Raw genomic sequence first — 26,471 nt, 5'->3', positions numbered from 1 at the left:
GATGACGATTGGGATTTGAGAATGAGAGAAGACTAAATTTGATTTGGTTAACTAATAGTCAAAATGATATAAAGATAAAGTAGATTTGAGACTTTAAATAATAGGCTAAATTTATTTGCAATAGGGTTATTTAAAATTTAAAATGGGGGCATATTATATATGTATATATTTTTTTTTTAAAAAATAAGAGTGGGGGCAAATGCCCCCTTATTACCCTACCTGGGTCCGTCCCTGCCACCCCACAAAGTTCGACCAAAGAAACACCTTTCAAGCTAGTTTTCAGAACCGATGCCATGATCCCAGTAGAAATATCCCAAGGGTCAATCAGAACCGACTATTTTAATGAAGAGGCAGATGACCAAATGAGGAACGCTGAGTTGGATACCATAGAAGAGGAACGACAAGCCGCAAGAATACGACAAGAAGTAATGCAGCTCATAATACAACACAAGTACAATAAGAAGGTCAGACCTCAGCCATTACAACAAGGACCCCTCGTCCTCAAATGCCTTGAAGATGTCAGCAAAACCCTAGGGCAAAGCAAGCTCGCCGCAAATTGAGAAGGTCCCTTCCGAGTTTCGCAAGTTCATGGCGGAGGAGCATACTCCCTACAAACTTTGGAAGGGGTCGATTTACCAAATACATGGAATATTTTGTCATTACGGTTATACTACATTTGACCATTTGTAAACAATTCGAAGATCCGGAAGGTACTCTTTTTCCTACCACTGAGGTTTTTCCCAAAAAGAGTTTTACTCGGGGAGGTTTTAACGAGGCCGACCACTTCAAAGCATCTCAACATTATCTTAAAATAATAATTCATGCATCTTTTCTAAACGATCTGTCAAAACAAACATGCGATGAAAATCAAAGCACCATTTCAAACATACAAAAAGCAACAAAAGATGTTGCACGGTCATTTAAAAAGCATTATAGCTTTACAATCCGAGAAGGTTCAAATGAAACTATCAAAAGACTAAAGTCCATCCAAACAAACTAGTACAAAATAAAAGTTCTAAACATCAATTATCTTTTCCAACTGCACCTGCAGTCTCATCCTGGACCTTCCCTCCAAGTTCGTCATCCACCAGATGTCCATCCAAAACAATTTTTGTAACATTAAAACGACTAACATCAAAGTCAGGAGAAAAAACAGCAACTTGATTTATAGCGCGATCAAATCCCGCCGCAAATAACTCTAGCCCTTCATCCTCAAGCTCTCTAATTCGAGATGTCGTTTTACCCTTCTCCACATTAGATTTCTGCAACTGGCTCTGAAGTGTTCGAATCTAATCTTGCAAGTTTTCTACCTCCACCGCCAGATCTTTCATCTTCTTGGTAAGATCGATAACTACCCCTTTCCTCTCAGCAACAGACCTCTCAAGCTTCATAAAATTCTTAGCATCATTCCTTTCTTCAACCCCCAGTAACTCTGTACTCCGACCAACACAAGGCAACATTGTACCAATAACCTTCAACAAACCAAATTTTCATACAATTAAAAGCCACAAATAACGAACTAGGAAAAAGTCTATATCACAAATCAAATTCACCTGAAGATACTACCCATTACCTCCCTCCCAGCATCCTTTAGCACTTAAACATCAATTGGATTTTGAGCGACCCTATCTGCCAGGGCAGCAAAAGGAAATTGATCACTCCAAGTGGATTCTACACTATCACCATTCACAAAGCCATGTAACCGCATTTGCTTCTTTACCTCATGTCTAACCCCAGAACCAAAAACCAAGTCTACACCAGAAAGGATCTCAAGCGAGCGTTCAGGCTCAAGACTCTTCCGTTTCTCACCCCGAGGGTGCGCACTAGACTGTGCAGTATCAGCAACATTGTTCTTCATCACCTAACTCCCCGAGACCTCCCTACCCTCCTTGTCGTTTATCACCTTACTCCCTGAGACCTCCATACCCTCCTTTTTCTTTTGATCAAAGAAAGATCTCATCCTTGCCGAGGACAAGCTCAGAACCCTTCCACCTGTACAAACAAAGTACAACAAATTATCACCATATAAAACAGTCTAAACAACAAAGCAACATTAGCATGACCCTCAACAATGTAGCTATTTAACCCATCAACATCATTTTTAAACTTCAAAATCTTCGCAATAGATAACAATTTCCCGGCAGAAAAATAGTCAATAAGATACTCTAATAGCAAGTCTTCTTCCTCAGACCTCTTAACAGCATCCAGAACCTGCATGGATTCGGGGCACCAATAGAGAGGAAACTTTTCTCCTAATTCACTATCTAAGAAGAAAGGATACTCTATTTCACAGGAGCGAACTTTCACAAACATTTCCTTAAAGTTTTTTAAAGAATATTTGTACAAGACAAACAAAGAGCGCCATGGATAACTGCTCAAGTTTATCCAGAGACCTTTTTGAACCCCCTTCGTTTGGAATAGCGAAAAGAAGATGTTCAAAGAAGGCTCATACTCCAGAAACCCCATTAAACACTCAAAGGCACGAAGAAAAGCCTAAGAGTTGGGGTGGAGTTTGGAGGAAGCACAGTTCAACTGTGTCAAAATCATACACTCAAATTCTGAAAAAGGGAACTTTACATTTAGTTCCGTCACTAAACAAGTATACACATAGAAATAAGCCCAATCACCCATTTTTCACAAACCCTCTCCTCCCCGTTACAGGAAAGTAGTTCGATACCAACACCAGAGCCGCGAAGACCCAACTCACGGCGTTAAGCTCAGCTAAACTCTTAGAGTTTTGGAAAAGGGAAGCGCGACACTTCACGTCCGCATGTACCCATTCACATAAATCATCCTTAACCTCCACTACTTTATCTTTTGGTTTTTTCATTTCTAAAACATATTAGAACAGACAACAGGGAACAAATGATGGAAGAAACAAAATACTAACCTTTCATTGTCATCTTCTTTGACTTGAGGCTACAAAAAACATTCATGAGCACATGAGCAAACTAAAGAGGCCCCAAGTACATAACGCACTATCACACGATTCACATTAGGAAATTAATCCTGACCGTTGGATATCGTAACTATTCACTTACCCAATGAGACATTCACGGTCATGATCACCTCAAACCAATACCCCATTAACATTTATTACTGAGAAAAATGAACGTGTCATTTTGTCTCCCAAAGTCAGCAATAAAGACACGCATTAAATAAGGCTGTCACAAAGGGTTGACGAATGCTAAAATCGGCATCACGTTGAGCTTGGGGACTCAGGTGCTACAAAAAAAAGGTATAACGTCGGAAATTCGGACATAAGCTCTCAACTTGCTACCGGCACCAGCAAGTCAAGTTTGGGGGCTGTGATCCATACCCAAACGATTCGGGGCCGACGTTACACCTCAGAACTGCTAGGTCAAAGTCGGTTGAGCCAAAATAAAAGAGAGGGATCCGCGATACACCTCAGTTGAGGTCCCAGGAATCTCCGAATTACAACAGATGCACTTTTCAAAGATAAATAGCAAAACACAAACGACCTAGCACACACATGAGACAAATCACAAAACAGAGCTCTCCGAATACTATTATTATATTGTTGAGATCACAAACTGACTTAGCCGTTGGAGTTCTTTTGCAGGTTCTCCACATTGTTCGGACGAAGAAAGAATTTGTGGTGCAGCACATAGGAGGAGGACATCACTAGTGCTCTTCCAGTTGCAGACGACCCATACCTCGGGTCCAATTCCGACAAGAACAGTATTAATGAAAAATATTAGTTGTTTAATATTTTTCTTAAATGTATTTATACATTTGTTATATTAATTTTATTTTATTATTTAACAATAATTAACAAATATAAAATAAATAAACAAAAACTAAATAATGTAAAATAGAATAATTTTAGATTATTTTAAATTAATTTTTTATTGATTTCTAAATACTTTGTGTTCTTTAAATCTAATCTGATAGATGATTAGTTATAGATTCTCGCTAGGGAGACAATGAGATATCTATATAATGAGCTGTTTATTTGACCCAATATGTATTAATAATGTAAATTAAACATCATTAATCCTAATTTCTAGTTGCCTATTCTGTTTTGTAATATCTACCCCCAATTTATCATAAATTCTTTCACATTAATCCTTCATCACCCACCGTTACCCTAACCCCAAAAAACTCCATTGTTTGTTAAATTACTCGAAGAATAAACAACCACGAAAACTGAGAAAGTGAACATCCAAAATTATACAAAAACGAACATCCAATGTGAACGTGTATAAATAACAACGTAATTACTTTATAAAATGACTCACACAATATGAACAAGCAGGAATAACCATCCACGTTCATAGAGAAAGGGAACATCCGGCGATGGGAAAAAGGCACAAACCGACTGCGACGGAGGCGCTGGACATCCAGATTGCTGCGGTGCCGCGAGCTTGACTCACACAATATGTGCGTCCTCCCTATGTACGGTGGCCTGTGCGGACAACGACGCTAGTCGGAAGAGTGTCGGCGCGATGTCCGACGACAGCTGGTAACCTTGGCGGCACTTTACCGGCTTTTGCTTCGAGGAGAGAGTGAGAGAAAAAGTTCACACCGTATTGAAAGAAGGAAGTAATCCTAATTTAATTCCATAAATAACGGAATTCATGATTTGATTCAAATTTTAAATTGAAAACTACTCAAAATTAATTAATTGTCATAATTGACCGGAATCATGATTTAATTTAAATTTTAAATTAAAAATTACACAAAATTAATTAATTACCTCTAATTTAATTCTAATTTTAATTTAACCCTATTATACACATGGTATAAAACATATATTGACTTCTCATACTTTTTTTTAGTTATATTGATCGGGAAAAAAAAAAGTTTTTGACTGAGAATTAGTTATAGGGCTTCTTTATGTGTAGTAACTAGTAACACTTCCAACTCATATTCAGTTAGCCAATAGCGTACCATTCCTAAACTTGGCTTTTACTCGGTAGTAAGGTCAAGTGCGCGGCAAACTGTAGCTATAGGCTTCTACTCGGTTGAAAAGTCAAGTGCGTGCAAATTGTAGCTATAAAAGCGGGCATAGGGAAAGCAGGAGTTTATCACTTTTCACAAACTAATATAAGCAACCAGTCAACCAAGCACTCTCATCTATACTCTCTAAGCCATCAATTTCATTCTCACTCAAACTAAAATTGATGACATGCAAATTGCAGTTAGGGGCATTTGCTAGCAGCAGCAACCATTACAGGCAGCAAGGAGCACCCAATAAAGTGCGCTCCTGTTTGATGGTTGCCACTGATGATCATCAAGACACCTTTTATAAGACTAACCTCCCTACCAAATTGGCCAAAACTTATGTGCCTACTATAAAACCCTTATCAGAGAAGGAGCTGAAAGAGAGGAATAATAATACTGATGCCCCCATCATTAATTCTGGTAAATTTGGTAGGTTTGGAGGCAAGTTTGTACCTGAGACACTTGTAGTTTGTTTGAGCCAGCTTGAAGCTGAGTTCAACAAGGCCCTACATGATGAAGCTTTTAAGGTTAGAAAATTCACGTCAAGCTAATAAGTTTCACATGCATTATGCATGAACAACAATAAAATATAATCAAATCCGGCAATTAATAAGTTACGTTTCGTTTCGTTGTTATTGTGGAATGCAGGCAGAGATAGCAGAGTCATTAAAAGACTTTGCAGGGAGAGAGACGCCACTGTATTACGCGCGGCGGTTATCGGAGTACTACGAGATGAACAACAATGGAAAAGGCCCTGGCATATACCTCAAGAGAGAAGATCTCAACCACGGTGGCTCCCACAAGATGAACAACGCTCTTGCACAAGCCATGATTGCCAAACGCATGGGCAGAAAGAGCGTCGTGACGGCCACCGCAGCTGGACAGCACGGCATCGCAACCGCCGCAGCCTGCGCTAAGCTTGGTTTGGAATGCACAGTGTTCATGGCCGCCAAAGAAATGGAGAAGGAAAGTTCTAACGTGCAGTTGATGAAACTGTTAGGTGCTAAGGTAGAAAGAGTTAATGGAAGCTTCAAGGACGCAGCTAGCATCGGAGGCATTTCGGTGTTGGGTGGGAGAAATGGAAAACAGTTACCACTTGACGGGTTCGGCAGTTGGGCCGCACCCATGCCCGACGATGGTGCGTGAGTTTCAGTCAGTGATAGGGAGAGAAACGAGGAAGCAAGCGTTGGAGAAATGGGGAGGGAAGCCAGACGTGCTGGTAGCGTGCGTGGGGACTGGATCTAACGCTCTTGGTTTGTTCCATGAGTTCTTAGAAGACAAGGATGTGAGGCTCATTGGTGTTGAGGCCGGTGGGTGCGGCTTGGAGAGTGGAAGACACTCTTCCACACTCGTCACTGGTGAAGTGGGTGTCTACCATGGAGTTCTAAGCTACCTCTTGCAGGATCAGGATGGACAAATTATTGGACCACACTCCATTTCTCCTGGGTCCGTATTTATCGATCTTATTCTTATTATTAACTCCTAATTACTTAGTTACTGCATGCTCTTTATGTTTAACCTCAAAGTAATTGGTTCGTTGCTTCAATTTGCAGGATGGAGTATCCAGGAGTTAGTCCTGAGTTGAGTTACCTAAAAGAAACCGGACGCCCCGAATTCTGCGTTGCAACTGATCAAGAAGCTCTTGATGGCTGGTAAGGCAAATTTCACCTTTATTATGCTTATACAACACACAGAAATTAATTAATGCTTAAACTCTTACTTTTTACTAATTAATTGATGATGTTTGGCAGCTTATGAAAGATTATGCAAATTGGAAGGCATATTTCCATCATTGGAGGCTGCTCATGCATTGGCTATCTTAGATAATCTGGTCCCTACTTTATGTGACGGCAGCAAGGTCGTTGTAAACTGCAGTGGTTGTGGAGATAATAAGGATGCAGCTATAGTCTTTGATCGCAAATTATTTCATGGAAAATTTTAAGCACACAAAGGGTAAAGAAGAGCGAAAGAGAAAAGGGGGGGGGGGGGGTAAAGGAAAAATAAAATAAAGAAGAATGCCAGCAACTTTTGGTATTTATAGCCATCAATGATAATTTTAATGGTGTGAGATTTCATTCAATGACTCACTTTTTTTTATATATTGACCAGAATTTAAAAAAGTTGTTGGCTCTAGACTTAAAATAAATATCCATGATACCTCATGGCAAAAATTTTAAGAAAGGAATTGATAGAATGGAGGATTAGATAAATAGGAATAATTAATTCATTATTATTTTGTTTGTACCAATCCGTGTATAGTCAATCACTTTGCCATTTTGGCCAAGTTGTATAGTATAAGCACAGTTGCTTTAATAATTTCTTCCCCCCATATGAATTGAAATCGTATATATGTTGTCTCCCTAAGCACAACTTTTCAACAGCCTCATACAATGCAAAAACATCTTTGATAAACATTAAGTCTTTGAAAAATATGATATATGAGCAATAAACGAGCTACTTATAATGTAGTAATTCCATAACTTCATTTTTATGTTCCACAGATTTATTCAAACACAAAAAAGTACTTAAATTATCCGCACCTCACATCCACATTATTCACGTAACTCTTTCTAGGTATCACATATATAATAGGAGAATAATAATATGGATGTTCCTATTAACCAAGAAAGTTAAACTACAAAATAGTAAAAAAAAAAAAAAAGCGTATAAAAGGAGGATATAGAAAACTTTTTCCTATTAGCCAAGTAATTAAATAATTATGTTAATTTAAAAAAAATCAAATGGTGGTAAATTAAATCTGGTCAATTCACAAGCCCTAAAATTTATTTAAATTTTTAATATCTAAGTAGAATTTAATTGATATACACTAACCTTTATACTTATCCAATCAAATGCTTTCCTTAATAAGAAGGAACAAGACTTTTGAATGGGTAAGCAACTAAATCAAAACATTTTCTTATATAGCAATACATATGCTTTTACTTTATTGAATGTCTTGTTAGAATAAGTACGAATGTCCATCTCTTCAATCAAGTTAACTTTGAACCGTGTAATATTAATTATGAGTGGTGCTTTGTTTTTTTTTATGATAGATTTTATATTAATGAAGTTTAAAAAGGAAAATTTTGGACAAATATAAATAGAGCATAGATTTGTGATCATACGTATACACAAAATCAATAACAATTCTTCCTCTCTTTATACTGCCATACAATAATAAACATTCTCTTCTTTCTTTTTACACTATTAATATCTCTCTTTCTATTTACGTTACTACATATATTAATAAATATATATGAATAATTCTTATTGAGTTAGTTATAATATTAGAGTCTTCTATTTACACATTTTTATTTTATATTTAGTACATCTTTCTTATTTATTTTACAACACGTTATTAGCACGAGACTCTGACCAAAATTTAGGAAGACTCAGGTAACAAATTTTCATTATGTCGAATCTCTCTCATCTTGAATTCAATGCTCTTGATATATCTGTAAACAATTATTTATCATAGATATTAGATGCTGAAATCCATCTTGATTTAATGGATCTTAGAGATACTATTAAGGCTAAAAATAATGCATCCCAGAAGGATAAAGCCAAAGCCATGATTTTTCTTCGTCGTCATCTTGACGAAGGATTGAAAAATGAATATCTTACATTAAAAGTTCCTGCAGATCTTTGGAAAGACCTTGAAGAAAGGTATAATCATCAAAAGACGGTGATACTTCCTCAAGCCCGATATGAATGGACGCACTTGCGTCTACATGATTTTAAATCCATAAATGAATATAATTCTGCAATGTTTCGAATCACCTCACGAATGAAATTATGTGAGAAAAAGATAACTGATAATGATATGTTGGAGAAAACTTTCTCAACCTTCCATGCCTCGAATGTGCTCCTACAGCAGCAGTATCGAGAAAAAGGATTTAAAAAATATTATGAGTTAATTTCTTGCCTTCTTGTTGCTGAACGCAATAATGAGTTGCTTTTAAAAAATTACGAAGCGCGCCCAGCTGGCGCTGCCCCATTTTCTGAAGTAAATGCGGCAAATCATTACCCCAGAAGAGGTAAATGGCAAAGCTTTAGTAACAAGAAAAACTATGGAAGGAAAAGGAATTATGTTCAAAAGAGAAGATCTCACCAGAAGTGGGATAAAGAAAGAAATATTGGGCAAAATAAATCAACAGAGGATAAGTGTTTCCGTTGTGATGGAAAGGGTCATTGGTCACGTACCTGTCATACCCCAAGGCACCTAGTCGATCTTTATCAAGCATCTTTGAAAAAAGACGACAAAGGAAAAGAGTCGAATTTTGTTTCAAATGATGTTGAAAATTCCACCACTCATTATGATGTATTTGACTTCTTTGAGGATCCTGAAGGAAATATTGGTCATTTGATCAATGATGGAATAGTTTGATATATGAGATTGTTAAGTATTCATGTAAATAAATAATATAAATAACTTCTTGTTAAGTTTTATTTTCTATGCATATGAATAATGTATATAAATAATGTTTAATAAAATATTTATGAATTTCAAAATTAATGAATGTGTCAAATTTTAAAATAAAATTTTAGTATATGACATTATGTGCAGTGTTTCTTAGAAAAATAATTCCAATCAAGAATTCAATTTGACTGTGCATGCTACTCATTTTATTATTATTTATCTTTGAAGAAAATGGCAAGAATATATAATGAAGATGTATGCCTTGCGGATAGTGCAAGTTCGCACACCATTCTCAAAAGTGATATATATTTTACCCATCTTGTGCCAAAAAAAGAATATGTTAATACTATTATTGACTCAGACAATGTGATTGAAAGCTCCGGAAGAGCTATAATTTTGTTTCCTAGAAGAACAAAATTCATAATAAATAATGCACTATTGTCTACCAAGTCTCTAAGGAACTTATTGAGTTTCAAAGATATTTGCCGAAATGGATATCATATTGAGACTATGAATGAGGGAGGTCATGAGTACTTATGTATCACAACTCATGATTCAAATAAAAAGGTTATATTAGAAAAATTATCCTCACTTTCATTTGGGTTATATTATACCAAGATTAGTGCAATTGAATCACATGCCATTGTAAACAAGAAGTTTACTAACCCAAATGAATTCATAACTTGGCACGACTGATTGGGTCATCCGGGAACAACCATGATGCGAATAATTATTGAAAACTCCCATGGACATTTACTAAAGAACCAGAAGATTCTTAAATCTAGTGAATTTTGTTGTGCTGCATGTTCTCAAGGGAAGTTAATTTTAAGGCCATCACCAGTAAAGATTGGATTTGAGTCCCCTGAATTCCTAGAAAGGATTCAAGGCGATATATGTGGATCTATTCATCCACCATGTGGATCTTTTAGATATTTTATGGTCCTAATAGACGCATCTTCGAGATGGTCACATGTGTGCTTATTGTCTTCTCGCAACCTGGCGTTTGCGAGATTACTGGCTCAAATTATTCTATTAAAAGCACAATTTTCAGAAAATCCAATCAAAGCAATTCGTCTTGATAATGCTGGTGAATTTACTTCCCAAGCCTTTGATGCTTATTGTATGGCTAATGGAATAAGTGTTGAACATCCAGTAACTCATGTTCACACACAAAATGGGTTAGCAGAATCACTTATTAAACGCCTCCAATTAATTGCTAGACCCTTACTTATGAGAACAAATCTACCAACTTCGGTTTGGAGCATGCTATTTTACAAGCCGCAACACTTATTCGTTTGAAGCCAACGAGTTACCATCAGTTCTCTCCTATGCAATTAGCCTTTGGCAAGCAGCCAAATATTTCCCATTTAAAAATATTTGGGTGTGCGATATATGTTTCCATTGTACCACTTAATCACACCAAAATGGGACCCCAAAGAAAATTGGGGATATGTGTTGGATATGATTCTCCCTCTATAATGAGGTATCTTGAGATACAAACTGGAGATGTATTTAAAGCCCGATTTGCGGATTGTCATTTTGATGAATCAAAATTTCCAACATTAGGGGGAGAGAATAAGCTTTTTGAAAAGGAACTTAATTGGAATGCATCATCCTTGATGTATTTAGATCCTCGATCAGGACAATGTGAACTAGAAGTTCAAAAGATTATACATTTGCAAAGAATAGCAAATGAATTGCCTGATGTATTTCCCGATATAAAGAGGATAACCAAATCTTATATACCAGTAGAAAATGCCCTAATTCGAATTGATGTCCCAGTTGGACAAATTACCACCGAAGCAAATACACGCCAGAAGCGTGGTAGGCCTGTCGGTTCCAAAGACAAAAATCCTTGAAAAAGAAAAGAGGTAAATACTATTCCTGTTGAAAAAGACATAGTAAAGACACCTGCATTTGTCCAAAATTTTGATATAGTTTTAACGCCAGAAGACGTTCAGGTACCTGAAAATTGTGAAAATGACGAGATCTCAATAAATTATGTCTTTACAGGAGAGAAATGGGACCGAAATAAGACAATTGTCAATGAAAAATTTGCATATAATGTGGCATTAAATATCATGCATGAAAGTAAGGATCTTGAGCCAAGATTAGTCGAAGAATGTCGACAAAGAAATGATTGGCCAAAATGGGAAGAAGCCATGAAGGCTAAATTAGACTCACTTGCAAAATGTGAAGTCTTTAGACCTGTAGTCCGTACACCAGAAGATGTAAAACCTGTTGGATACAGGTGGGTATTTGTGAGAAAGTGAAATGAGAAAAATGAAGTTGTGTGCTACAAAGCCCGACTTGTGGCACAAGATTTTTCACAAAGGCCTGGTATAGATTATGAAGAAACGTATTCCCTTGTAGTGGATGCGATAACATTGCATTATTTGGTCAGTTTATCTGCATATCATAAACTGCATATGCATTTAATGGATGTGGTAACAGCCTACTTATATGGCTCATTATATCGGGATATCTATATGAAAGTCCCTGAAGGACTAAAGATATCTAAACCATCCAATAAATATTCACAGGGATTATACTCAATTAAATTGCAAAGATCTTTATATGGTCTAAAACAATCTGGAATAATGTAGTATAATCGTCTTACTGAGTATCTGACCAAAAACGGATATAAGAATGATGATATCTGTCCATGTGATTTCATAAAGAAAACTGCATCTGGATTCATTATAATTGCTATGTACGTAGATGATTTAAATATCATTAAAACTCCTGAAGAGATTCCAACAATTATAAAAACTCTAAAAGAAGAGTTTGAGATGAAAGATCTTGGAAAGACTAAATTTTTTCTCGGCTTGCAGATCGAGCATACAAAAAATGGGATCTTTATGCATCAAACAACATACACAAAAAAAATCTTGAAAAGATTTTATATGGATAAATCACATCCCTTGAGTACCCCAATGATCGTAAGATCTTTGGATGTGGAAAAGGATCAATTCTGTCCCAAAGAAGAAAATGAAGATATCCTTGGTCCTGAGGTACCATATCTTAGTGTCATTGGAGCGCTAATGTATCTTGCAAATAATACAAGACCCGATATATCATTTGCTGTGAATTTACTAGCAAGATATAGTTACTCTCCAACCAAAAGACATTGGAATGGAATCAAACAAATCTTTCGATATCTTCATGGAACGGTTGATATGGGATTGCTTTATCTCTATAGATCCAAGTCACAACTAGTTGGCTATGCATAGGGGTGACAAACAGGCCTAAACCCGTCGGGCCGGCTCGCGTAACCTGTCAAAAAAGGAGGGGCGGGCTGAAAAATTAGGACCGCCAAATAGCAAAAGCCCGCCTAACCCACACCGCTTAAACCGCGGGCTTTGGCGGGGTGGGGCGGACTTCCCACCGGACTTAGTATTTTTTTAGTGAGGGGATATTTTTACAATTTTCTGGCCAAAATCTAACTTCCCCCAACCTAACTTATAAGAGTTTGAAGATAAAAATTGAGTAGTTTGGATTATGTTTATGTTACTTTAGAGACAATATTTATAATTATGTTTTAAATTATGTTTATTTTGCTTTGGAGAGAATATTTATACTTATGTTTTGGATGAAAACTTGGTTCATAATTATGTTTATTAGATATTTATAATTATAAAGATTTTAAAGTTTATGAATATAAAAAATATAATTTTTTATGCCTTTAGAAATTATAAATTTATTAATATGATTGTGAAATTATATATATTATTTAGTAGTTAATGGTAAAAAAAAAAAGAGGAGCTCTGGCGGGCTTAGCCCGCCAGCCCGCAGTTAGGCGAGACGAGGTGGGATTCTAGGACCGCTGCACTAGGTGGGGCGGGGTGGGCTTCTCCGCTTGCCACCCTTGCTTATGCAGATGCTGGATACTTGTCTGATCCACACAAAGGAAGATCTCAAACGGGATACCTGTTCACATATGGTGGTACAGCTATATCATGGATGTCCACAAAACAAACGATAGCAGCAACCTCCTCTAATCATGCTGAAATACTAGCAATACATGAAGCTAGTCGCGAGTATTTTTGGCTCAGGAGTTTGATCCAATATATTCTGTCATCATGTGGACTAATTGATCATAAGATAGCTCCAACTGTCCTGTTTGAAGATAATACATCATGCATTGCTCAACTTAAAGGCGGATACATCAAAGGTGATAGAACAAAGCATATTTCTCCCAAATTCTTCTTCACTCATGATCTTCAAAATCAAGGGACAATTGATGTCCAACAGATCCACTCAAGTGACAAGCTAGCAGATTTATTCACAAAGTCACTCCCAAAATTCTCCTTTGAAAAATTGGTACATGAGATTGGGATGCACCGATTTCGAGACATTAAATAATGTCGACAAGAGGGGGAGACTGTACTCTTTTTTCCTTGGTCAAATTTTTTTCCCATTGGGTTTTTCTTAACAAGGTTTTTAATGAGGCAGTCCCCATCACAGAATATTGTACTCTTTTTCTTTCACTAAAGTATTTTTCCATTGAGTTTTTCTTTAGTAAGGTTTTAATGAGACAATAATCCTAAATGGACATTCAAGGGGGAGTGTTATGATAAGTATTAATGTCCATCTCTCCAGTCAAGTTAACTTTGGGCTATGCAATATTAACTATGAGCGGTGCTTTGTTTCCCCATGATAGACTTTATATTAATGAAGTTTGAAAAGGGAAATCTTGGACAAGTATAAATAGGGCATGGATTTGTGGTGCTTTGTTTCCCCATGATAGACTTTATATTAATGAAGTTTGAAAAGGGGAATCTTGGACAAGTATAAATAGGGCATGGATTTGTGATAGTATAATACGTACACACAAAATCAATAATAATTCTTCCTCTCTTTATACTGCCGCACAATAATAATCATTCTTATTGAGTTAGTTATAATATTAGAGTCTTCTATTTACACATCTTTATTTTATATTTAAATACATCTTCCTTATTTATTTTACATGTCTTATGTTTTTTTATATTTTTTATTTTTTATATATACCTATTAAACTAAATCATAATTCGGAACACAAAGTTTTATTAAATTCAATGAATTAAACATGCTTACTGCTACAGTAATATAATGTGATTTTGCTGATGAATGAAATCTACTGCCGGGGCTCCCACCCGAACAACAATAGAGCACTAGCAACAGCAACTAATAGTATTTGACGGCAAGAAATTGGGAACACTATTAGCGTAACTATAGCTATACATGATTCAACTCTACCCTAAAAAGTATTAGTAAGTCCTAATTAAGGGTGCACAAAACTGATGTTTGGTCGACCCGCAATCTTTTTCTCTTACTACTCCCTTGGTAGGTTCCCTGCATACACAAACAAAATAAAGAAGAAGAGTAAATAATAGTAGCAGTAAGCTAATATATTGTAACTAGGATCGTATATAAAAGGCAAATACCTATTGGTTGAGGGCATAGTAGAGTCAGAGTCAGATCTGCATTTGGAATGAACAATGGGTCCTAGTTGATGTCTGTCCATGGTGGCCAATGTTGTTCCCATGGGTGCCTTAAGGTATGTGGCTCCTCTATACATCCACTCATCCATTTCGTCGCTGTAAAACTCATCGAAGCCCTCTCCACACAGTGCACATCGACTCTGATCCTCTTCAGCAGGAACACCTAACTCTTCCTCATCTTTCATTTCCTCTGTATCCTTGGGAGCCAACGACCCTGGAATCGATTCCTTTCCCGAAGCCTCTGCACCACTTAGCCACATGCTCTCACTTGCAAACCACTTTTGAGACCCCTTCTGCTCCGGCTTTTCGACATTCGGTTCCTAGTCACGTGCCAATCCATATGTCTACTGTGCTCATCTTGCTTTTTGAATCGGAGACCGCAGCTCGTGCATTGTCTAGAAAGATCACCGTATAAGGCACTGATTACACCTTCATGACGAACCTTCAAGATATCTGGATCGAACTCTGTCCCAATGGAATCCTAAAACATGAGTTCATTTAAATAACTATCTCAAATCAACAAACTAGAAAGGGAGGGAAACTAATGAAAGTATAGTTACCAGTCCGGTGGGTGGATTGGTGGGTGGATTAGTTACCGAGATCACACCGTGGTTCACTAGTGAACTAATCAAATTAAGATATGCAGGTGGTGGTTGACTTGTCACCGAAGCATCGGTATAGGGATGAGACATCATTTGTGATGGAGCATGTGGGAGGCTTGGATGTAAAGGTGGCAAGGTTCCCCCATGTGAATGTAAACTTTGGCCCTGCATATCAGGTAATGGATTTGAGATGGGCGTACTTATTGAGGCACCATGTGCTTGCAAAGAGCTCCATGACTAATTTGTGTTGAAGATGGAACTTGAGGTGGAAGAAACTGTAGTTGAGGTGTTTGTCCATGATTTTGCACGTTAGAGGAAATTGGTCCAGGTTGATTAGGCAACTAGTCATGTAGAAACAAAGTTCTATTTGGACCATGACCCACATTGGTGTTATTATTAACGTTTATTGGTTCAAACAAACTCCTAGGACGTTTTTGCAATGGAAATGCTGGATTCAAGCCAGAAGGACAAGTAGCATGAGCATTGACAGCAGGGAGAGAAGCCCCCATATTAAAGGGGTACTGTGAAGAATTAGATAGATCATTAGATAACTTCCTTTTCCTGGAGAATCTAACACTTAATTGCATAGAACTGCTGTTTCTACTACAGTCTACTAATCCTAGATTTATATTTTTCTACGAAACACGAACACTTCGCTAAATTGTCGTGTCTGCGTGTCGGACACATTTCGGACACGACACTCACCAACACTCGTCCAACACGCGTCCGACACGCGTGTCTGCTGTGTCCAAAACGTGTCTTAATATAAAATAAAAAATTCTTCACCGGACACGCTTGGACACACCTAAATACCATCACATGTCAGCGTGTTCAGTCTTATTCTTAACATATATTCTTGAAATAAATTTAGATATAGTATATATTATTATTTATTAAAGCAAAAAATATTTTAAATACTTGATATAATTAAAATAAGATATTAAAAATAATTAAAAAATTAGTTTATATTTTAATATCAATAAAATATCAAAATATCATTACGCTTTATCTAAAAAATACTTTATATTTTATACATATGTGTGTCCCTATGTCTTATAAGATTTTAAAATTCACGTGTCGGCGTGTCCCGTGTCCGTGTCAGTGTCCGTGCATCATAGAATTATCTTTCCAATCATACTCCTCTTCTTCAGTGTCCTGCCATGATGCCAATAAAAACTTGCTCCTTAAACCATTTCTGCCAGGCTGCTCCACCAACAAAAGCTTAGTACTAGGAATTTCAGAGCCTTTGTTACAACCATATGCCTCAATAAGAGCTCTTGGACTTTGACCTTGTTGTTCATCATTGAGATTATAAGTCTTGGAAGTTTGAAATATGTTCCAACCATCACTAGAAAATCTCTTTTGCTGCCATTCATTCAACCCTCTTTCTCTTGTATTACCTACAGTTTCCATTGAGTCCAACCTATCACCACCAACCTGTGAGGATGAAAACCAACACACTGTCAGAATGCAGCTTATCTGTCTGCAGGATCTCTCTTTCTATTAAGAGGTATAAACAGACACATTTCTATTAAAACAAAAATTTGGCGGCCACATCATTCAGGTTGAGATACACAAAAGCTTACATTACTGATATATATTATTTTCATCAATCATGACAAACAGCCTTAACGTATCAACAAAATCACTGATATTTGTGCATTCAACACATATTTCACACAAAAGCTTACATTATCCATAATTGAACTAGAGTGTTCCATCTGTTGCAAGGATTGTGGTTTAATAACATGTTCCCCAAGAATCGGTCCACGAAAATCATATGCCCCAAGGTGATTAGCAAAGGATTGTTGATTATTAACTGCTGGTGAAGATTACAATTGAGCTTCAATATTGCTTAGGATAGCGGGAGGGAAGATCTTTGACCAGGTACCAAAGAGACGTTGCAGAACAGAATGCAGATTGGGCTGGACCTGCCTGTATGCCACACAGTAAACCTTGGCACACAATAGAATTGTTTCAATCTTTCAATAACAGAATAAAATAAAAATGAAATATAAATAGAAATAACCATGCTTTAATTGACCTACTTGAGGTAGACGTAAAGAGAAGTGTTTAACATATTCCTGGCCAAAATTCTTCACAATACTGTCTAGAAGATAGAGAGAAGGAAGTTTTTTATCAGCAGGCACCTGGCAGAGGATAGATTTAAACAATTGAGGAACCATATAAACCGAGATTTAAATAATATTATAGCTTAGCTTTACTAATTTTCTTCTGCACAAATATAAGCAAAAATGCTTGACAGAATATCATCGTTATTTGCTAAATTGAAACTCAGGAGCAAAAGTAACATTTAAAAAGCCATTCTTTACAATTTCTTTACAGACAATTCTCATCATGCCTTTTTTTTATGTGGCGGTAGGAAAAGTGATTTCTGAAACTCAATCTTAACAAAGGGTTGAGACTTTATTGACAAGATAAACCTTAAACCTTAACACATGTTCTTAATTACTTTGCCCCTGAGGTCACCAATATATGAGATACAGCTAGGGCATGCCCCAACTTTACATTGTATGCTTCGAATTTTGTTCCAGTTCAGTCAAGACCTGAAATGCATTGTTTTATTCTTGGGTCTTAAGCTCAGTTTCGTCCTTTCTACGGGATTCATGTGCCAATTGCTAGTTATCCGGAAAGTTATGTTATCCTAAAATTCTCTATTCTTAGTTGAATAATAATAATAATAATAATAATAATAATAATAATAATAATAATAATAATAATTTTATTATTATTATTATTATTATTATTATTATTATTATTATTATTATTATTATTATTATTATTATTATTTAGAATCCTTTCTCTCTCATAAATCAAAGGCAAGAACAGATGGAAGGATGAAGCCCATTGGAATTGGAAGTAATGATTTTTCCTTGTATTCACAATCAAATAACGCAAATACAAAATAAAATATGAAATAAGATTGGGAAAGAAAAATAAAACTTAAATGCTGATTTATGGGTAACTGCCAAAATTGAAACAACGTCCATAGAGGGACAACTTTCAACCCCAATAAAAGTAAGGTTTTTTGGTTACAAATGGTGCGAAAAGGTGATAACTTTCCGCAGCAATGGAGACAGACCTCAAGAATCCGGTTGCAAATGGCATCGGCGATGCCCTTGGCGTGTTTCCTCTGCTGGCCGGCAATGATAGTGAGATCCGTAATGATAGGGTTCACGTTGGAGGTGAGTTCTGACAACAAGAGCCCATATGTCCGAATAATTTCTTTGGTAGAGAAAGCCTTGAGGTAGCCTTGGCGCTGTGGAAGTAAGGCGTTAAACCGGCCAACGAGCATGGAAGGAGAAGGCTCGTGCGTAATACCATTCGTCATTTGTGCGCAATAGAATTTTAGAGAATTTTTAACCTTGACGACGGAGAACTGAGTTATGTACAATTGAGAGAAGATGAGATTGGATGAGATGTAAACGGGATTGTGGCCTCTAAATAACTATTTATAGAATTCTAATTAAAATTTGCTCATGTTCAACAACAATTCTAATTTATTCAAGTGTTCAACTCTGTTATCCAGCAACAAAATTTAATCCAATGATGTATCCAGCAACAAAAAATTTGCTCAGGTTCAGCAACAATTGTAAAAAATCAAATACAACAGCAACAACCATCAGATTCAACAACAATTGTAATTAAAATTTGCTCAAGTTCAACAACAATTCTAATTTATTCAAGATTGACACTGAACCAGTGAAAGAACAGGGTCGAAAATTTGAAGGGAGCTCACCTGGTTGACTGGTTCCGAGACGAGACGAAACAAGAAGACGATGACCACCACCACCACCCGATGGAGTAGATGCTGCTTGACTGGTTCCGTCTGCTTCTGCTGCCGAAGAAGCGAAGCAGGGGTACGAGACTGCGACGACGAGCTTATGAGTGTGAGACCGAGAGCGAGAGAGTGATGAGGTGAGGCTGTGAGAGGCTGAGAGTGACAATTGACGAGGTGAGGGGAGAGATGAGAGAGTGACGCGGTGAGGTGAGGCCGTGGAGTGTCGAGAAGAGAAGAGAGATGAGGCTGGGGGTGGGGGCTCCATTCAGATTAGGTTTTAACTTTTTAACAAAAGGGGGGAGAAGGCACCTGAAACGATGCCGTTTTCAGGTAAAATTAAAAAAGAAAACAACCCGAACCGGGTTGCATTAATCGGTCGGGTCACCGGTTTTAATAAAAAAAACTGACCGGGTCGAACCGATTTTCACCGGATCTCATGCTTATTCGGTTTGATAAGTGACTCGGTCCGGTTAGATGACTAAGTGATCAGATTTTCGGTCGAACTGGTCAGATCAAGCTGAGTTTGATAACATTGTTATCTAGATCTGTTAAGACATAATTAAATATATAAATAATTTTTTTATTAACAAAATTATGAGATATTTTAAATTTATTATATTTTATTATAAATATTTTTGTATATTTTAAATATTTTAAAAGTTTAAAAAATTTTATAAATATTAAATATGACATATTAGATATAAATATTTTTATTAAAAAATATTTTTTAAATAATATTTTTATTTTTATAAAAAAAACTATCAAGCCTTTTAACAGGCTTCAAACCAGATCAGACTGAATAATAGGCCAAATTTAGTACTTTAAAAAAAGTCTATAATAGGTCAAACTCAAGCTAATTAACTACATGACAGAACAGGCCTGTTAAGAGCAAAACCTGGCCTATTTTCACCCCTAATTCTAAGTCCCAGCCACCCAATATCCTATGTTGTTGCCGTACGCGTCAAGTCAGCATATTTTCGGATCTTCATAATCATGTGGGCTTGTAGTGAAGGAGTTCTTTGTTAATAAAGTTAGGTGGAAAAATAAAACCCTAAAGATGAGGGTTTCCACCAAAAAAAGACAAAAAAAACTTTGTAGTAGTAAAAACATATTAGAATTAGTTTACTTTTGTCACTTTTACTCTTTTAGAACATTAGTAGGTAACCCGTGCGAATAAATAGATTCCTTTCAGTTAATTTTACTTTTAATTCTTGGATTCTAATCAAATACAAAAAATCCAATTTAGTGTTACAATTGATAATAATGACTATTCACTTGTGAACATTGTCACAAATTTACGATATAAATATAAGATGATTAAACATATTTGGATTGAAAAGGGAAAAAAATAATATAATTTAAAATTTAAAAACATATAATAATTTGGTTAAAAACTTTTGTGATGAAGTCAGTAAATTTCTTAATATGCTTGCATAATAAATTACTTATCCCCAATAACACAGTTTTATCCAAATATTCTCATTAACTATTATAGATCATTCGGTTCTTTTTCAATAGCTATTAATTAAATAATTCTTTTCACACACTGCTCACAAAATAAAAATTATATTCTAGCTATTAAAACTAAAAACTAAACATCAAGCACCACACTCGTCGATATACTCATCAAGATTATAATTCGAATCTTTCAGACTAGCAAGTTATTGCTCATCTCTGGTAGACAGACCACTACCATGTTTAACATTTGGACTATGTGAACATTTGGCACTCTGATTAATAACATCCTAAATAACATGAAAAAAATTAAACAATAATCTGTAGTATCAATATCTACTCATATACTTCATTGAGTATACAATTTTATAGAGATCACCTTGTATTATGGATCCCTCAAACATGCAATATTACTTGTTGGGTTATTAACATAAATCTGTATTGTTTTAGAAATAGATAAGTTAACACATATATAATTAACTTACATTAATAGTTTCAAAAAATCTAATTCTCAAACTATAGAAACTACGTGTATACCAAATGACTTGATTTGAAAACAAAAATTGGAGATACTTCCAGTCACAGAATCACTTGAGCTTGAAACAGCATTACCCACAGATTAAAAATTTAGATAGAGGCAACAATTTTTTTCCCAAAGGAATATGAGAACCATCACTAAATTAACAAAATGTCTTTAGACAATAACAAACATGAGTAAAAGGCGAAAAAAATAGTTCTATAATTATTGTTTAGATCTCAAAAAGATAAAAATAATTAAAAAAAACCTTAGTCATACTACATAATATCAAGTAATAATATATATAAAACCTGAAATACGATGTGTTGCGTGAGAATATAATTATAAAAAGATAAAAAAAATGTAAATATAATATAAAAAACATAAATATAGTAATAGGCATAAATTTAGATTATCTCTCACTGCTCAATTCTTGAACTTAGAATATATAAATTATAAATTATATCACCAAAGCAATCAGTAATATCTAAATTTACACTCCATTTTATATCATCAAGTGCATTGTATTTGCATAATCTCTTAAAGATATTGGTTGAATAGCTTCTTCAATCATATTATTTTTCTAAAATAAGAATTTTGAGAGTTGAAGCAGAGCTGAATAGTAGAAAAACTCTATCACAATAAATGATCTAATTAGATTAGTCTCTCTCTCTTCACAAAACAGTGCAATTCAAAAGATAGTTTTTCAGTTTTTTAGTAATGTAAGAAAAATTTGATAACTCTCATATTGTAGAGTAAAGAACACAAAATTAAAACTCATTCGTTCATATGCCTGAAAGGTATATACAAAGAATACAAAATCAAAACTCATGACTTCATACAATGAAAAACCAACCAATTATGTATATATCACTTTCTTTATATACACATTTAACAATCCAACATTTTTTTTCTTTCATTTACTTGCATATTGATCATGTTTTTAACTTGAACAAAAAACAACAAAAGAACATATTTATAGAAAATTTTGATGCATTGGTTAATCGTAAAGCAAACCTTCCTCCACTAATGCCACTTTATAAGCAAGGAAGTGTTATTTCCAAATCAATAGCTATAATAACGAAGCAGCAAACAATTAGGGACATCAAAAGAGAAAACTATAAAAATTATATTACACATCTTGTTCATGGATCTAACTTTAAAATTTAAGTGAATCAAAATAAGTATCAATTAATGGAGAACACAAAATTATAACTGACAAATGGCAACACCAATATTCTTTTCAATGTATACAAACAACAACATTTGTTAATTACTCAAGAGATGGAAGTTATCGGAGATAAACTGTTCAAACAAGTTTAAATAGGAAACACGTGCTTTGAAAATCAACTTTTCCTCCATTTGTAGTAGGACGTCACTCACCCCATAGAACCAAAGTAAAAAAAATAGATATATACATTGGGGTTGTCATCATTATTCACACATGGAAGAACAATAAATCTTAAGATGATACCAAAATTTTTCATCATAATTCATAACAATATAATAAAGATTGCAACCAGAGAATCAAACGTGGTGCACAGATGAATGAGCTTATATTAAGATCAAAGGTTTCTTGATTGCTTATTTCTATCCTCACGCACAATCTTATTGAAAGACTCAACAAACTCATACTTCCGAAAATTCACGTTCATTATCACACATTAAAAATTAAGTATTTCATTTACAAATTTTGTCTTCTTTTTTCTTTTCGTTGAATTTCTGATCATTAAAATTTAATAAATTAAAGCAAACCTTAATGTAACACCCTACCACACAGAGCCTTATGATTAAATCATAAGACAAAGGTGGTGAAGTATTACAACTTCTAAAAGTAAAATTATATATATAATAATAGTGAAAAATATTTTTAACTAGGAGCCTTTGAAGAAAAGGGTAAAGCAAAATCATTAAATTAAAAAGCGCAACACTCTCGAATGCGATAACGTAAGCGAAATAAGGTAAAATATAGGCTAACACAGATATATATATACAGAAGAGTGCCAAAAATACAGATAACAAAGCTTAAGATTCGGTTCGCGAAGGTAACCATATATATATATATATATATATATATATATATATATATATATATATATATATATATATATATATATATATATATATATATATATATATATATATATATATATATATTATGTATGAGCTTAGAACTGTCGTAATCTTTGATTAACCTTGGCTTTACGACGCGAGGTAAAGCTTAGGCTAATTAGGATATTACATTTAGTGGTATCAGAGCGGTTCGTCCTCGTGAGCCTGAGGGAGGGACCGATTATGCTTCATTGCATACTCTGTGTGTCTTTTTCTTTGATGCTATTAGGTTATCTGTTTGGTATTGCATAGCATGCTTGTTTGTCAGTGCCTGTTTGGGATAATTGAAGCACTAGGCTTTTGATATTGAGACTGATCACCTTGATATCGATTGTTTGGTGTAGACAGGAACCCTACATGGCCACTCGCATACATATATATATATATATGTATGAGCTTAGAACTGTCGTAATCTCTGATTAACCTTGGCTTTACGACGCGAGGTAAAGCTTAGGCTAATTAGGATGTTACATTTAGTGGTATCAGAGCGGTTCGTCCTCGTGAGCCTGAGGGAGGGACCGATTATGCTTCATTGCATACTCTGTGAGTCTTTTTCTTTGATGCTATTAGGTTATCTGTTTGGTATTGCATAGCATGCTTGTTTGTGAGTGCCTGTTTGGGATAATTGAAGCACTAGTCTTTTGATATTGAGACTGATCACCTTGATATCGATTATTTAGCGTAGACAGGAACCCTACATGGCCACTCGTGGGCGAGGTCAAACACGTATCCGAGAAAGTAGGAATGAGCAACCAGCTGACAATCATGCCAAATTCATGGCGACAATGGCGAATCTCGCTAATACCATGGAAGCTAATGCTGCTCCGACTCTGCAAGCTGTGCAGAGGTTAGGCCAACCGGCGGGGAATGGCAATGGAAACGGAGAAGGAAATGCCAATGATAATGCTGAGGAAAATGACGATGACACGGGAGGAATTCTGATGACTTTGGCGACGTTCCTCAAGGTTCATCCGTCAACTTTCTGAGGATCCACTAATCCTACTGAAGCATATCACTGGTTTCAAGCTATGGAGCGTGCTTTACAGGCGCAACATGTTTCCCTCAATCAATATGTCGAGTTTGCCGCTTATCAGCTAGCGGGAGAGGCCCAGCCCTGGTGGCAAGCAGAGTGTCACTTGATACAACTTCAGAACGCCGACATTCCATGGGAGGTGTTCCAAACGGCCTTCTACAAGAAGTACTTCCCTGAGTCTGCAAGGGAAGCAGAGGAGATGGAACTAATGCAGCTGAAGCAAGGTTCCCTATCTGTGGCGGAATACACCAACAAGTTTGAGGAGCTCTGTAGGTTTTCTAGGGTATGTCAAGGTGCCCCGGAGACTTACGAGAGCTGGAAGTGCATTAAGTACCAGAGGAGTTTAAAGGATAGCATTATGACTGCTGTGGCTCCTATGAAAATTCGTGTCTTCTCTGACTTAGTGAACAAGGCTAGAGTAGTGGAAGAGTATGCCAAGACTGTTGCGGCAGCCAAGGACACTCATGGAGGGAGCTCTAGTCGGGGGCGTGGCAAGTATTTTCATCCGAGAGGGCAAAGCTTCAAAAGAGAAGGATATGCGCCTCAATGTCAAGGAGGTTTCAGGAAGAACACTCAGACTCAGTTTCAGTATGCTAAGGGGAGAGGAAATCAGAGTAAGAATTCTCCGAATTTGACTTGTGTACATTGTGGGCATTTCCATCCTTATGCAAAATTAGTTTAGGTGGTTGTTTCAATTGTGGGTTGCCTGGCCACATTGCGAGGGATTGCACTCGTGGGAGGAACCAGAATGCGAGCTAGAGTCAGCATCAAGGTCGAGTCTTTACTGTGAATGCCAAGGATGCTTCTAAGGCGGATCCATTGATGAGAGGTATATGTCTAATTGGTGATAAGTCCTTAGTTGCATTATATGATACTGGAGCTTCAAATTTGTTTATTTCGTTTGCTAAAGTTGAGGAATTAGGTTTGAAAATGTCAGAGTTACCTTTTGATCTGCATGTACATACTCTGCATCAGATAGTTATGACTAGGTCAGGTTGTAGACAAGTAGGTTTCAAGCTTGAGGGTAGAAGTTTTGTGCATGATTTGATCTGTTTATCAATGGTAGGGCTAGAAATGATTTTAGAGTTTGATTGGTTGTTGAAGAATTGGGTTTTGTTGGACTGCTTTGAGCGAACCATTCGGTTTATGCTGGAAGGAGAGAATTGAGCAGTGGTAGGTACGGGGTATTATCTAAACTTTGTAATGGTGCATTGTAGCGGGAAGGAGTGTCAGGGTTATATTCTATTGGCTGCTATTGCGTTGGGTGATGCCCAGAACTTGGATCAGATACCGGTGGTTAGAGAATTTCCGAAAGTATTCCCAGAAGATATCCCTGAGTTCCCACCTCAAAGGGAAATTGAATTTGCGATTGAATTGGTGCCGGGAGCCGGACTAGTATCGATTGCGCCGTATAGAATGGCTCCAATAGAGCTGGCAGAGTTAAAGACTCAGTTGGAAAAGCTTTTAAACAAGAGGTTCATTCGACTGAGTGTATTACCGTGGGAGCGCCAGTTTTATTGGTGAAGAAGAAAGATGGAGGAATGCGACTGTGTGTAGATTACCGACAGTTAAACAAAGTGACATTGAAGAACAAGTACCCGCTGCCCAAGATAGATGACTTGATGGATCAATTGCAAGGAGATGGAGTGTTTTCCAAGATCGATTTGAGATCCGGTAACCATCAAATAAGCGTGAAAGAGGATGATATCCCTAAGACTGCGTTTAGAACACGCTATGGACACTACGAGTTTGCGGTAATGTCCTTTGGGTTAACGAATGCACCTGCTGTTTTCATGGATTTCATGAACAAGGTGTTTCGTCCCTTTTTGGACAAATTCGTGGTGGTTTTCATAGATGACATCTTGGTTTACTCTAAGACGGTAAAGGAGCATGAGGAACACTTGAGGGTTGTGCTACAAATCCTAAAGGAGCAAAAGTTGTACGCTAAGTTGTCGAAGTGTGAGTTTTGGAAGGAGGAAGTGAAGTTCTTAGATCATGTGGTGAGTAAAGGAGGACTAGCCGTAGACCCTTCGAAGGTAGAAGCGGTGATGGAATGGGAAAGACCGACAACCGTGA

At 36.3% G+C, this 26,471-nt stretch overlaps 1 protein-coding gene and 2 pseudogenes across 2 annotated transcripts; 2 read left to right on the top strand and 1 right to left on the bottom strand.

The window, feature by feature from the left end:
- Positions 1–5,068: 5,068 nt before the first annotated feature.
- LOC107637934 (tryptophan synthase beta chain 1-like) lies at positions 5,069–7,332 on the top strand (annotated as a pseudogene). Its single transcript, XR_015881054.1, has 4 exons — positions 5,069–5,495; positions 5,617–6,414; positions 6,522–6,620; positions 6,720–7,332. The product of XR_015881054.1 is annotated as a tryptophan synthase beta chain 1-like (transcript).
- Positions 7,333–14,640: 7,308 nt separating this feature from the next.
- Positions 14,641–18,828, bottom strand: LOC107637932 (polyadenylation and cleavage factor homolog 4-like; annotated as a pseudogene).
- Positions 18,829–24,147: 5,319 nt separating this feature from the next.
- Positions 24,148–25,919, top strand: LOC148568860 (uncharacterized). The gene is made up of 4 exons (XM_088484801.1): positions 24,148–24,327; positions 24,409–25,035; positions 25,371–25,489; positions 25,613–25,919. Exons 1-4 carry the CDS (start codon positions 24,148–24,150, stop codon positions 25,917–25,919), a joined length of 1,233 nt encoding a protein of 410 aa, XP_088340927.1.
- Positions 25,920–26,471: the final 552 nt, after the last annotated feature.

The sequence above is a fragment of the Arachis ipaensis genome, chromosome B4 (genome assembly GCF_059453495.1).
Source record: "Arachis ipaensis isolate K30076 ecotype BB chromosome B4, ASM5945349v1, whole genome shotgun sequence".
Taxonomy (NCBI): domain Eukaryota; kingdom Viridiplantae; phylum Streptophyta; class Magnoliopsida; order Fabales; family Fabaceae; genus Arachis; species Arachis ipaensis.
This window is presented reverse-complemented; position numbering and strand designations above follow the sequence as displayed.

Bases quoted from the DNA above. Each gene is read 5' to 3' on its own strand.
- LOC148568860 (XM_088484801.1), top strand. From the start codon at position 24,148: ATGGCGAATCTCGCTAATACCATGGAAGCTAATGCTGCTCCGACTCTG. The intron at 24,328-24,408 runs GTTCATCCGTCA...CGTGCTTTACAG, and splicing joins CTTTGGCGACGTTCCTCAAG to GCGCAACATGTTTCCCTCAA. The intron at 25,490-25,612 runs GTTGTTGAAGAA...GGTGCATTGTAG, and splicing joins ATGATTTTAGAGTTTGATTG to CGGGAAGGAGTGTCAGGGTT.